At 41.1% G+C, this 15,204-nt stretch overlaps 1 protein-coding gene across 2 annotated transcripts in view; it reads left to right on the plus strand.

The window, feature by feature from the left end:
* DCBLD2 (discoidin, CUB and LCCL domain containing 2) overlaps positions 1–15,204 on the plus strand; it is a 106,750-nt gene that overhangs the window by 75,229 nt on the left and 16,317 nt on the right. For both annotated transcript variants that reach the window (XM_066347485.1, XM_066347486.1), the window contains 7 exons: positions 2,241–2,292; positions 4,694–4,766; positions 5,048–5,181; positions 6,829–6,869; positions 7,710–7,925; positions 9,781–9,905; positions 14,640–14,790. In XM_066347485.1, coding sequence (XP_066203582.1) covers positions 2,241–2,292; positions 4,694–4,766; positions 5,048–5,181; positions 6,829–6,869; positions 7,710–7,925; positions 9,781–9,905; positions 14,640–14,790 — 792 coding nt within the window. The remainder of the gene's footprint in view (positions 1–2,240; positions 2,293–4,693; positions 4,767–5,047; positions 5,182–6,828; positions 6,870–7,709; positions 7,926–9,780; positions 9,906–14,639; positions 14,791–15,204) is intronic.

Consider the following 15,204-nt stretch of genomic DNA (forward strand, 5'->3'; position numbering starts at 1 on the left):
AGCACTCTGGCATGTGGCCCGAAAGGGTTGGAGCCAGCTGGCAGTCTTCTTGTGGCTAAATAACATGCTGGACCACACAGGTACCTTTTTATCCCAGACTATTAATCTTAGAGGTTCAATTTCTAATCTTAGAAGCTGGAAACTCTTTTAGCAGAGTAGGAAAGTAGAAAATTAATTCTTACTGTTGCAATGTAAAGATTGCCAGGAATAATTACAGTATAGGTAATTCAGTTTGTCTGCTTTTCCCAGTCAGTAAACCTGGTAATAGTGAACCCCTAGCCAGGCACATAGCCTCTTAAACTCCTAAAACACAGGGTTAATATCATCATCATTCTGATGTCTGTGGTCTATAGATATGAACCATATACTCTCAAAATACTCCTTTTCTGTTGGTATAATAGTTGTGATGCTCTAGCTCAGGGGTCCCCAAACTTTTTACACAGGGAGCCAGTTCACTGTCCCTCTGACCTTTGGAGGGCCGCCACATACAGTGCTCCTCTCACTGACCACCAATGAAAGAGGTGCCCCTTCCAGAAGTGCAGCGGGGGCCGGATAAATGGCCTCAGGGGGCCGCATGCGGCCCGCGGACCGTAGTTTGGGGACGCCTGCATCTAGTTCTTTCAAGATACATTTCAGTTGAATAAAAAGCATATGGTTTCTTTAGAATTGTAGAATAGAATCGTCAGTTATCTTACTGTTGCTATGGTGGCCTTTAATTTAACAAGTGTGTGTGTGCCGTCAGTATACTCGGATGCGTGTGAGTGCTATCTCCATCAGTGTGTTGATCACCCTCAACAGAGTTGTTTGGCCAAGCACTTGTATGTGAACTTACCTTTTGTGATGGTCTTAGGGCCTTCTTCCTGGTTTCCCTGCGGGTTAGTGCATGATTGGACTTATCCAGCTATGCTAACAAGCAGATACTTACCATCTATGTGTTGAATAAATGGTGATTGAAAGCCTCCTGTTTTGCCATGCGCTGTGATTGCTGCTGGTACCACAGAAGGTGAGAACAAATGGCCTTAGTGTGTGTGGACCAGTCCTTATCTAATGATATTGCTCATAACTCTGATGCATCAACAGATCGATCGTGTATAACACGTGTCAATGTGAGAGCATGTGATAGTCATCCATTCATTAAACAAACTTAGGTGCCTACCATGCGCTACAGGTACTTGACTTTCCAAGGGCAGGGGCAGCTTCCTTGAGGAAGTGACGGTTAAGCTGAGACCTTAAAGAGGACTCAGCTTATCTAAGGGGTGAATGAAAAGCCTCTCAGACCAAGAGCACAGCATGTTTCAGAAAAGATGAGTGTGGCAAGAAGCCAGGATAGAGAAAAGATGAGATTGAGGCAATACTAGGCCCTTCAAGACCTGTGGGTCAGGTTGAAGAGTTGCTCTGTGTCCTAAAAGCACACTGAAATGTTTCAGTCAAAAACCACCTGTGAACTAGGTCTCAGTTAGACAACTTAGCTCTTACTAAGGCTTGTTTATTCCCAGACAGAAAATGTTAAAATTTTCAAAGTTTTGTTGTACTCAGAGCAGTGCTTCTCCAATTGAGTGTATTTAAGAACTACCTAGAGGGGATGTTAAAATATTTTGGGGCCCTGCTCCCAGAGATTCTGTAAGTCTGGATGGTGTTCAAAAATTTGAATTTCTAGTAAGTTCCCAGAGATGCTGCTGGTCCTGCCGTGGCCCAGATTTTGAGTTGCTGTTATTTCAAATTAACGCTTCTCTTTTGTCGTTGTTTTTCTGATGTGTAACCAGCAAAGGATCCTTTTTAGACATACAGTAACTAAAATACTTTTTCTTTTTTGGGGAGAGATATATTTTTTAGAAGCCATTTAAAGGCTATAAATTATACTTACCTGTGTACCTTCTATATACGGGGTGGGACAAAAGTTGTTTTATAGCTGTGAGTATGCAAAACACAGTTTATTCTTGTGTTATTATTGTATTATTTTCCTTATAAACAACTGTTAGCCTACTTTTGCCCCACACTGTATATAATGTGACTCTGAGGCGATACAGTAGTAAATAGCACTGGGGAGACATAGTCCAGAAATTAGGATACTTAAAATCAGAAAGAAATATTAGTTAACAAAAATTTGTAAAAAGTTATTAGTATTACTTTGACAGCTGCTGAGATTTGGAAATATACAGTAGTGGGATTTTGGATTTGGAAACTGTTTCAGCAAGAGTAAACTTGTGTATTAAAATCAATTTTTTTGTTTGTTTTTCTAGATCTGATTACTTGTTTAGACACTACATCCAGTTTTTTGGAACCTGAGTTCAGGTACGACCATATTTGTGCCCTTTTCGTCTTAAATTTATTTTTCATCTACATCCTTATTCCTTTTACACCTAAGATGAATGTTTATGGTAACACCTAGTCATTGTTCTAACACTGCATTAAATAAACCAGAGTTTATTTAAAGCCATTGAGTTGCCCTGTTTAAATTTTGCATGTAGCATTTGGATCTTCTCTACAATGAAAATGTCATTTTAATGTACTTTAAAAGTAAAACTAGTTGCTCTTAAAATCTAGGGAAACGGCTAGTAAAGGGAGAAGAGAGCTACTTATCGTTTCTTTAAAAAGAGGAAAGGATGGTTTAGGCTATTACGGAATTTCTGTGTCCTCGCCCGAGCGGCATTTCTGACTGCGATTTTCCTGCTTTATGCCTTTGTCTCTTGCCTAACTTAGAATGGACTTCTAATTGATTTCCCTTCCATTTCTAACCTTTTCTGAATGTCTTCTGACATTAACATTGCTGCCAAGTTATTTTCTAAAATACATGTCTCATAATTCCCCTGCTAACAAATCTTCAGGTGCTCCTAATTAAGACAAAAAGTCATCCAGAGTCCTTAACTTGGTGTTCAGGATCCTGTCCCCGGTTCTTGGGCCATTTGTCTAGTCTGGTCTCGTGCACTCACGTTGAAACGGCTCTGGGTCACTTAACTGCTCTGGGCTCTCAGAACTTTGCCTGGAATCACTCGACTCCTCTCTGCTTGGCAAATTGTTCTCATCATCTAAGACCATCACACTGACTTTCCTGTGACTTGCTCCCTTTTCACAAAGAACCTTTCCTTTGTCTTCAAACACGGTTCTGTCCATGTGGGGTGGGTAGGCTCTTTAGCGTTTGTGAGGGATCCCGGTCTGCAGAGATAACCCTGGCGTCAGTAGAGGGCCCAGAGCCTGCAGAGATAACCCTGGCATCAGTAGAGGGCACAGAGCCTGCAGAGATAACCCTGGCGTCAGTAGAGGGCACAGAGCCTGCAGAGATAACCCTGGCATCAGTAGAGGGCACAGAGCCTGCAGAGATAACCCTGGCGTCAGTAGAGGGCACAGATCCTGCAGGGCCGGCTGCCTGTGTCCCCCGCTGTCTACCCCGTTGTCACTGCCCGAGGGCAGGTTGTTGTCTCTGCCCGGATAACTGCACTGTCTGCCCAGCTCCGGTCAGCTCCCACTCGTGGTTCCTTGCAGTCCCTTTCCTTCCCAGGAGCCTCAGGAGTCTTTTTTAAAAAATATGAATCCGAGTATTTATATGCATTGTCAGAATCCTCTATTGACTTTCTGTTTTGACTTGGGAGATACATTTCAGAGTCCTCGCCACAGCCCACAGGCCTGTGTGTAATCTGGCCCCTGCCCAGCACTGTAGGCTTCTGTCAAACTCACCTCCCTTTGCTGACCGCAGGCCACCTGCACCGGTTGTCCTCAGCCTCAGACACACACAGGCCACGCGGCCTCACGGGCGTGCTGTTCCTCTCAGCTGGTCCGTTCCCCTCTGCCTGTTCCAGGGACCGCCGTTACCTCTCTGCTGGAACGTCACCCCTCAGTCCCAGTCTCTGACCGAAGCCGTGTGGAGCCCGTGTTTGGGCACGGACTCTGGGGACCGTCTGCCCCTTTCCTACCATGTGACCTAGGCACACGGTTCCTCAACTTCCTCATCTGAAAAATGAGGACACTAGTAGTACCTACCATGTAGGGTTCTTAGGTGGGTTACCTGAAGCACTGAGAATTCCTCCCAGTTATTTCAGAGTCCCTTTTCTTCATAGCAGAATCATAATCTAATTATTTGCATAATAATTAGATCAGTGTATGTCTAATATAAGCATCAGTGTAATGTCTTTCCCTACCACGGGAATGTAATCTCAGTGAGGACAGGGGCCGCGTTTGTTTGGTCGACATTAGTAAACCCAGTACCTAGTGCAGCCCAGCGCTTAGACTGTAATAGTCATTCAGGTAAATGTGTTGAGTGCATAGGTGGGCGGGCGGGTGGGTGAGCCAGCGAGTGAGTGAGTGAGAGAATGAATGAATGAATAGCAAACTTTTTTTAGATCAACATAAGTTTGATCAATAGAACATTGGAAAAATACGGTTTATCCAGAAAATAGCATATTATGTAGCTATTAAATATGGTGAATAGATCTTAGAGTAGAAATATGTCTGGATTAATTATAAAGTAAAATAATCAAAGCTGTATGTAAAATATGAGACAGTTTTTGTAATTTGTGGGTAAAGATGGCTACGATGGACCGGAGAAGGTCTGAAAGGACTTTTTAGGAGTGGTGGTTCTCTCAGAGGGGTAAGATTACGGCATTTACATTGAACTGAACAATGGAGATGCGGTGTTTTTTGGTCTTTTCCCCCAAACAGTACAGTGGAATGTGCCCTTTCACATGTTTTTATTTCACAGTAAGTACTGTCCAGCTGGTTGTCTGCTTCCTTTTGCTGAGATATCTGGAACCATCCCTCATGGATATAGAGATGTAAGTTGTGATAGGACTTTATTATTTTTTTAATATCACCATAGGTAAATGTGTACCTGTTGTATATCTTTGTTTTGATATTTTTCTAGGAATTATTTATTTTTAGTAATATGGAATGTTTTTTTTTCTAAAAATTTGTTCTGTGTTAAGACATTAATAATTTGTCCCATGTTTATTGAAAAAACTGCCCAAATTATTAATTTCTTGAGGGAGTGTAAGTCTTATTTATGAATTTTCAAAAGAAAACCAAAAACTTGTCTTTCCTCCCCCCCTCCCTCAAGTCCTCGCCACTGTGCATGGCTGGCGTGCACGCCGGAGTGGTGTCTCACACCCTGGGTGGCCAGATCAGCGTCGTCATCAGCAAAGGGACCCCGTACTACGAGAGTTCCTTGGCTAACAACGTCACATCTGTGGTGTGAGTGTATATGCTGTGTATAAGAAGCATGCTGGGCAGGGTTGGGGCAGAGCCTTGTGAAATCTCCGCGGTATTAACAATCAGTGGCGTTCCAGAAATCCCATTTGTACACTTAGCAGTCACATCTGTGTGTCTCAGTGCCTGAGTGTATTAAAGAGTCTAGAGAAGGTCGTCCTGCCTTGGCTTGTGCACTGTCGGAAAAGTGTCGTTAGGAAGCTTGATTAGTTTGTTTCTTCTTTCCTAAGTGTTGAAAAGCCTGGAATAAGAGTTCAGAAGTATGTTGTCAAACCCTTCCTTCATTTTAAAGATCAGAAGGCATAAGTACTCTGTTCCTTATAGCCAGTGTGACCCAAGATGAATCGAGGATGATTCAGTACTTCAAGTATAAATTAGATTTTGACATAAATCAGAGGTGGTAGTGTTGTGCGTCCCCAGGGAATATTTTCAGAATGTATTTTCATGTTCTCTATGATGTTATACTATTTTACAAAACTTAGACGGGGCATAAAAAGCAGGAGAAGTTCAAACATTAAATAGAAATGCAGTTCTCCTGATCTGTTTTTGAAACTCTTGCCTCTTAGATAAGCCTATTTGAAATGAGCTTCTCCTTAGAGGTCCTAGGCCAGTTCTCCTCGGAGGACAGGAGTGCAGTCCGCACCCACCACGACAGAAGGCAGGAGTCTGCAAATTCTGTGAAGGACCAGCTTGCAGATATTTTAGGGCTTTGGGGGCCACATGGTTCTGTCACTTACTCTGCTGTTAGTTTATTTACAACTCTTTAACCATGTAGAAACCACTCTTAAGTCACTGGCCGTACAAAACGAGCCACGCGTGGCCTTCTGCCCATCGCTCGTGTCCAGTCACGCTCTCCTTGGTTTCTTCTAGATGCTCCCTCTGGGTCCTTTCGTTCTCTTCCCCGTTCTACCTTTAGACAGATAAGTTTTTCATGAATTTTCTTTTTCATAGTTAAAAAAAAAATAAGGACAGGTAGCATTCACCTGTAATGATTTGAATGTTGTGTTAAAGCGGGAGCACACACTGGTGATTTTATCTCTGTGCGTTCCTTAAGAGGAACCTGCTGCATGGTGACCTGTCCCTCGCCCCGCCCCTCCACTCTCCACCCTGCACCCAGCCTGCCCGTAGCTTGAAATCCACGTGTGCTGCGCACTGACACAGCCTCATGTTCTTCCACACGGCGGTCTCCCGTGACAAGTGCAGGCAGTCTCTCTTCTGTTTACCCAGGAACCCGGAGCCTCCTGCGTGAGAATCACACCCGTTAGGTGTACCCTCTCCAGCAACTGCCACAGAAGAGGTCTAGGACTTAATTTATTTCATGAAGAAGAGATAAAATAAGACTATATAGTCAAGGTTACGTGACCATATTTGCACAATCACACGTGAAACGAGGAACTGGACGCTTGCACAGAAAGTAACAAGTTCCGTGTGCTGATTTCAGAGGTTCTGCTTAGAAAGGAGACTTTCTCCTTTTCTAGGAACATTATCAGTTGTCTAATATATAACCAGAGAATATTCTTAGTTCTTTATATAGTAAAATAAAAACAAAAAAAAAAATGTTTTACTGAGACAAATATGGAGAGTCATGTTAGTTATGTAATGTGTCACCAAAAAAACCTTTCTCTTTTTCAGGGGACACTTATCTACAAGTCTTTTTACATTTAAGACAAGTGGTAAGCTTGCGTGGACTTTATAACCTACTATAATTTATATGCTGTAGTAGCTAAAGTTTTCTGAACACCGTATCTCAGGCCTTGTGCCAAGGCTGTTTCTTGCACATTCTTGGTTATTTGTCACAGTGACACTCTGAGGTAAAATGGGCATTAATAATATAATGAAGGAAATAAACAGGAAGTTTTCTATTAGTAGGGAAATGATCGTGTAAGCAAGGAGAGATTCTAAGAAAGATGGCTTTTGAACTTGTCTGGAGAAGTATTTCATTCATTTGACTGAAAATATTTGTTGAGTGCCTTCTTTTACTTGCCAGGCACTGTTCTGGTCTAGGAAACGGCAGTGAGCAGGAGAAACAGAAGTCTGCTCTCCTGGGCCTTCCACTCGGGTAGTGAGAGGTTGGACATAAACAGTGAATAGGTCAATTACTGTTTATAATATTATAAAAGACATAGAAATTGAGGGAAGGAGGGGCTAGACAATGCAGGAGGGACAGGTGGGGTCGGGGCAAGCCTCACAGACAGTGTGACATTTGAGCAGATACCTGAAGGAGGTAAGGGTGTGTGACTCACCCACTGACTGACCTAGGAGCTCGTCCATGGAGAGAATAATTTGCCTCCGTTAAACTAATGGTAATTGCTTGTGAATAAATATATACAATCCCTGACAAGACACAAAACTTGAGCCAAGAAACATTTGGCTAGTTTTGAAATTTCTATATTACAGTGTATTATTTGCATAGTGTCTGTTAATTAAAGGTACAACACAAAGTTTGCATTGAGCAGGTTTATATATATTTTAAATTTATAACTGGACACCCAATTACTTTCTTTTTGTTTCAGGTTGTTATGGAACACTGGGCATGGAATCCGGTGTGATTGCCGATCCTCAAATAACGGCATCATCTGTGCTGGAGTGGACGGACCACACAGGGCACGAGAACAGCTGGAGACCCGAGAAGGCCAGGCTGAAGAAACCAGGGCCCCCGTGGGCTGCTTTTGCCACTGATGAGTATCAGTGGTTACAGATAGATCTGAACAAGGAAAAAAAGATAACAGGTTAAAGACATAATTTTTTAGAACAGTACTGATTTTACTTGAAAGCCTGCTGACATCTAAGATTTTTATAGAAAATTAGGGCCCTGGCTCACTGCAGGGCTCGGGTAGAGTGTAGACCCGGCGTGTGGAAGTCCCATGTTTGTTTTCTGGTCAGAGCACACAGAAGTGACCATCTGCTTATCCTCCCCTCCCCCCCTTTTTTTCTCTCTCCCCATCCTGCAGCCATGACTCAAATGATTCTAGCACATTGGCCCCAGTACCTGAGGATGGCTCTGTGGAGCCTCCCAAACAGGCACTAAAAATAGCTTGGTTGTGAGCATGGCCCCAGATGGGCAGAGCATCGGCCCCAGATGGGGGTCACCAATTGGATCCGGGTGACTCTTGCACATGCAAGAGTCTGTCTTTCTATCTCTCCTCTCACTTGGAAAAAGAAGGAAAAAAGAAAATTAAGTCACTGCAAATTTAATTAATGTGGTTTTAGGGTTTTTTGTTTTGTTTTGTGCTTTTTAAGAGGAGAGGGGATATAGACTCCTGCTTGTGCCTGATCGGAATCCACCCTGCAACCCCTGTCTGGAACTGATTCTCCGCCCATCTGGGGCCCATGCTTGCAAGAGCTATTTTTAGCATGCTCAAATCAGTGGAGCCACAGTTGCAGGATGGGGGGAGAGGGAGAGAGAAGGGAGGGGAGGAGAAGCAGATGGTGGCTTCTGTGTGCTCCGACCAGGACTCACATCCAGGACTTCCACATGCCTAGTCAGTGCTCTACCACTGAGCCAACTGGCCAAGGAAGGTTTTAAGGTTTTTTTCTTGGTATTAATATTACTGAAGACAGTTTTATATATAGAAACATGACAAAGGAGAGGAGTTGGTATTTAAATTTTATTAATTTTTCTTATTGTAATAAGATTCGTATAAGGTGGTATTTCAGCAAAGTGATCCTCAGAAATCTCAAATAACCATCTATTATAGTCATTAAGAGAAATTTACTTAAAATGCTATAAATAATATTCTACATGTGCTGAGTATAAATTTAATTATTTAGAGCAATTTAGCAAATGGTCAGAATAATTGGTTGGGATTGGTTTTGTTAATTTATTTTGCTTTGTTACTAAAAAAAATACCAATAATTATCTTCAATCTGTTCATTCCCAGAAAGTCATTCTTACTCAGTGGGTGTAATACATTTTACAATGATATGAACACAAACAGCTAAAATAGAATGGTCCTTTCCTTACATGTGCTTGTAATTCTTCCTGTCTCTACAAGGGAACAAAGCCAAGGATTTACTATTATAATGAAATTTGCACTTAGGTATGATCATGTGTCCTAGGCATAAATGTTTGAACAGTGTATCTTAGGAGTTTCTGTTTCTGTTTTTGTTTTTGTTTTTGTTTTCCTTCCCCAAAGTGAGAAGTGGGGGGAGGTAGAAAAGTGGGGGGAGGTGGATCCCGGTGGGGCACTCCTGCATGTGCCCCACCGGGATCCACTCAGCAAACCCACCAGGGGACAATGCTCTGCCCATCTGGGCCATTGCTCTGTTGCAACCGGAGCTATTTAAGCACCTGAGGTGGAGGCCATGGAGCCATCCTCAGTGCCCGGGCAAACTTTGCTCCAGTGAAGCCTTGGCTGCAGGAGGGGAAGAGAGAGACAGAAAGGAAGGAGAGGGGGAGGGGTGGAGAAGCAGATGGGTGCCTCTCCTGTGTGCCCTAGCCGGGAATTGAACCCAGGACTTCCACACGCTGGGTTGGCTCTCTACCGCTAAGCCAAATGGCCAGGGCCAAGTTTATGTTTCAGTATTGAACAAACCTGGAAGATCAGACCATATGCACTAATAAAGTAACTCTCCATTCTCCAGGCATTGTGACCACTGGCTCCACTATGCTGGAGCATAATTACTATGTGTCGGCCTACAGAATTCTATACAGTGATGATGGACAGAGATGGACTGTGTACAGAGAGCGTGGTGTGGAGCAGGATAAGGTAAAATGATTAACAAGGTATTTTTAAAACATTTTTTTAAATGAGCCTTTTTCAAAAGCCACAGGAACTCTCCTGTGTGGTATTAAAGTTAAATATCATTTGGACTTCCTCTGCCCTCTTCTGGTTACTTTTGGTAGTGTTAGTTATTGACCTTACCCTTCTAACAACGGTTAGGAAATTCTCAGTGGTTCTAGGATCCTTTTGATGAACATAAGGATTAAGCGCTTTAGTGATTCTTTTTTTAATATATTTTAACTCAATTGTTTAGATACTTTAGTAGGAAATTCTAAAAGAAAACATAATTTTCTGTTTTTAAAAATATTTTTTATCAATACACAGAATGATGGAGAAACCTAATTTGTTCCCAGATTTCTACTCTGTAGGCAAGGAGAGAAAAAGGGCTAAAGGCAAAAGAACATTAATTTATAGGCTATTTTAGATTTGAAAGGTCATTTCAAGAGCATTTCAACTTTAGTCATAGAAAACTTCTCTAGCCTGACCAGGCAGTGGCGCAATGGATAGAGCATCTGACTGGGTTGCGGAGGACCCAGGTTCAAAACCCCAAGGTCACTGGCTTGAGCGCAGGCTCATCTGACTTGAGCGTGAAGTTGCTAGGTTGCGCATGGGATCATAGACATGACCCCATGGTTGCTGGCTTGAGCCCAAAGGTCACTGGCTTGAAGCCCAAGGTCGCTGGCTTGAGCCCTAGGTTGCTGGCTTGAGCAAGGGGTCACTCACTCTGCTGTAGCCCCCCAGTTAAGGCATATATGAGAAAGCAATCTGAACAACTAAGGTGCCACAACAAAGAATTGATGTTTCTCATCTCTCTCCCTTCCTGTCTGTCTGTCCCTATCTGCCCCTCTCTCTGACACACACACACACACACACACACACACACACACACTCTCTCTCTCTCTCTCTCTCTCTCTCTCTGTCTTTCTCTGTCAAAGAAAAAAAAAGAAAACCTCTATTTTCCTGCCTGAAGAATTTCCCTGACTTCTGTGGTCATGATGAGATTATTTGGGTTGGCAGCGTGACCGTGGTCAGTGTGCAGCTCGGCGGGTGAGGGTGGAAGCGGCCGTAGGTGGCTCCCCTCCAGCTGTTCGTCACTCCCCCTGGGTCCTGGGCCTCGCACCACCACACAGATCCTGTAACTGCGAGAGTCCATGTCCCCTCGGAAGGGAGAGTCCTCTCATCTGAAGTTGAAATTATGAGCACATATTTTTAATGAAGCTTCTCTGTGAGTTTTGTTTTAATTATTTGACACTTTCAGTTCTTTATCATATGTAAGATTTACTAATATACCTTCAATCACCACTTTTCTCGTCTCTTTGTTCAAAAACTGCAGGGGCTTCCTATACTTTTTCATATGGATCTAAGCTCTTCTGCTGTTGTTCAAGGCCTTCTTTCCTCTCTTCTACTTGATCTCACATGAACTTCATCTTTGGTGAGCCTCTACCCATGGAAGCAAATAACAGTATTGTCTCCGTTTCTGTCTTCTGCTTAATACCCCCAAACCTGACTACTTTTTACTCTTAGCATACCCATATTTATTGGTATAGTATTTATTATATTTGTGGAATATAGTTAATTTTTTAAAAGTATAAGAATTATCCATGTTTATATAATAAAAACCATCTAAGAACATTGAATTATATTTCTGGAAAATATATATATTTTCTAGTTTCATTTTGAAAGATAATTTTGCTGAGTTAAGAATTCTAGATAGATTTTTGTTTCAACACTTTAGGTATGCTGACACGTTGTTTTCTGGTTTGCATTGTTTTCAGCGAGAATTCTGCTATCATTCTTAATTTTTGTTTCTTAATATGTAATGTGTTGTTTTTTCCCCTGAGCTACTTTTAAGATTTTCTTTCTATCATTTGTTGTAGTTTGGTTATGATGTGCTTTATGTGGCTGTCTTCATGTGTCTTCTGCTTGGGCTTCTTTGAATGTGGATCTGGGGGTTATAATTCCATCAGATGTGGGAAACTGTAGGCCTTTTGCTCCCTTCAACCGTGTCTCCTCCTCGGTTCTAATTACATGAATATTATGACTCTTGATAATGTCCTTCCGTTCACTGATGCTGTTCATTTTTTAAATCTTTCTCTATGTTCTAGTTTTGAAATTTCTATTGTCTTGTCTTCAAGTTCAGTAATCTTTTCTGCAATGTCTAATCCTATCTGGTGTATTTAGCTTCAATATTCTATTTATCACCTCTAGATTTTCAGTTTGGAGCTTTTGAAATTTCTTCCATGTCTCCTTAAGATGCTCATGTTTCTCATTACCTCTGAAACATGTGGAGTATATAGTAACTCTTAAAGCCCTTGTCTACTAATTTTAGCTCCTAATACCTCATTTCTAGATCCTTTTATATTGATTGATATTATGGGTCATATTTTACATGTCTGTTAATTTTTGATTGGTCGCCAGACATTGTAAACTTTATGTTGTTTGGTGCTAGATTTCATTTTTTATTATTCCTTTACTTTTTAGCTTTATTACTGGAAAATCGTTATCTTTTCAAGACTTGCATTTTAGCTTTATTAGGCACACTTGAGCAGCCTCTTTTTCTAATTTTTACCTACTTCTGAGAAAGTAGTGTTCTAATTACTCAACCCAACATCCTCTGTGTTTTGAGTTTTCTTCACTCTGACTGTTGGCAGTGGGAGCTGTTCCCAGCCCTGTAATTGTTCTACTGGCTCCTTTCGGTGTTTCTGTTGGGTTTTTACCGCCCACAGATAGTATCTTCATAAGCAGCTGAGGACGTAAGGGGAGACTTCCTATAAATCCTAGAATTCTCTGCAGTGTTCTTCTCTCCGGTACTGTACCCTTCAGCTTCTAGCTGCCGTGGCTCCGTCTCCGAGCTTGGCCTCCCGGACTCAGTGAGACACTGGGCTCTAGGCAGTGCTGAGGCAATGGGAGGGCTCGCTTTATTTCCCTCTCCTCAGGGATATGCTGCCTGTTGTCCAGGGTCTGAAAACCATTGTGCCAATTGTTTTTATCAGTTTCTCAGAAATTTAAGGCAGATGGTTAAATCCAGTGACTGTTAGTTTATTATGGATAGAAATGGAAGTCCTTGTGTTGAACTATATGAAATAACAGTCTTTTGCATCACTTATATTATCCTATCTGCTCCCTCTTCTATCCCCAGTGAGTACTGGTGACTGGCATATTCATTCTCACACCCTTTCTAAACATGAATGCATGCATGAACACGTACCTACAGACTGAGATAGCTTTTGGGTTTGTTTTGAAAGGGGAATGGATGTACAACTTGTTTGCATAATACATCTCTTATACTACTATGCCATATTGATGCATGGTAACACCCAATAAATTCAAGTTCTTTGAAAATGGGGACGTTGGCTTCTGTTTCCATTGTACCCTCGTGGCACCTTGCAAACCTCCCTGTATACAGGGGTTTGTAATAGATGCTCACAGGGTAAATATAGCAAATCTTTTTTACTTAGTTTTTATAAAATTTTTCTTTTAAGTTTTTTATAAAAATGAGACAGCAGTACAGAGTAAGATCTCAGGAGTACTTTTTATGTCCCCATATCATGTTTATTATTTCTGTTCCATTAATATAATAGTCTAAATAATTGCTTTTCTTTTATTTCAAAGTAATATCTGAGGAAACAGTGGAGGCTTACTAGTGTGGAGATTATTATAATTTCAAAATAGACCTCTTAGAAAATGGCGGCTATTAACGTGTCTTAGATATTTATAATCTGATGCCATGTGCATCAGCCAGGAAGAAAATAGCTGTGATATTTGTAAGTGACTTGATTGAGGAGGTAAACAGTTACTTGTTCTTACCTTAACGGAGCCCCTTTGACTTTAGGCAGATGTTCGTTTACCTAGAACCCTAGATGACTTGGCATGAGGAACAAAGGGGCTCTGTTTTGCTTAGCAGAGCCCATACGTCAGTCAGAAGACAGGTTTAAGTCACTATTCTGTCCTTGACTGGCCGTGCAGTCCCATTCTGTAAGCTACCGTTTTCTGGGTTCTGCGTATTTCGTAGGGTTGCCATGAAGAACAGCTGAGTTAATTATATGAAATGCTTTGTCCTTAAGAGCTCCTAAGGATTATTCATAACAGCATTTGTTACTGTTTAGTTATGACCATTAAATTAGGCAGGTAACAGTGTCCTTCCTAGTTCAAATGGCAGCAAGAAGACAGAATGTGGGAGCTGTGTTGATGTAGTTTACCCAGTAGGTGGAGATATAGATCTGTTGCGTGTTTGTTAGTATATGTTTGCCTTTGGTCTGTTTATTGAGAGAAAAATTATGAAAAGTACATTGTAAAGCATTTCCTCTAAGATCTCATATATTCATTTATGCTTTACTCTGAAAGTAAAATCGACATATTTAAATATTTGGTAATTCCACCAGACTGGAGTTACTAATTTATTAAGGAAAACAAACCGTCTCATTGCAATTAAGCTCTCTTCCCAGATTGCCAGGTTGGCATTCCTGAGTTTGTATCAGCTTAAAATCCTTTTTATATTCTGTATTTTTCTTTATAAAGTTTTGATGAAGGATGTTCAGCTTCTTATTAGTTTTCCAAATTGTGATTAATTTAGCTTCATAAAAATTAATTCTTATTGTCATACTTTGCAGATCTCATTTAAGACCCACAGCAACAACAAAAAAAAATCATGTGTCAGTGGAGCAATTTAGCCCTGGCCTCTGTTGATGTAAAGTACCAATTTTTTGTTGTTTTTTAAAGATATTTCAAGGAAACAAAGATTATCACCAGGATGTGCGTAATAACTTTTTGCCACCAATTATTGCACGTTTTATTAGAGTGAACCCGACCCAGTGGCAGCAGAAAATTGCCATGAAAGTGGAACTGCTTGGATGTCAGTTTATTCCTAAAGGTAAAGTAGCATGTGTCAGACATGGTATTTTCACTGGGTTAATCAGAACACGCCAGGGCCTGTTCTCAGAGAAAGTAATTAACAATAATAGGACTGTTTAACCTCTGATTACACTATGTTCTTAAAGGAATTCTTAAAAAGAAACAGTTACCCTTTTAAAAAGTTAGACATCAAAAGGATTTCCAAAGTTACAAGTAGGAGAGAGGGCATCCTTGATGAGATGTTGTAATAAGATTGCTTCTCAAATCTAGTCTCAGTTCTTAATAACTGTTAATCAGGTCTCGTGTAATATGTTAGCATCACATAAGCTTTTATGATTGATTATAGCAGTAACCTCAATCTAAGTAACTTTTACTTTGAATAAATTAAAAGTAGGAGTAACTTCCTTTAATATTATATAATATTTTAATACAT

Source organism: Saccopteryx leptura, chromosome 8, assembly GCF_036850995.1.
Source record: "Saccopteryx leptura isolate mSacLep1 chromosome 8, mSacLep1_pri_phased_curated, whole genome shotgun sequence".
Lineage (NCBI taxonomy): Eukaryota > Metazoa > Chordata > Mammalia > Chiroptera > Emballonuridae > Saccopteryx > Saccopteryx leptura.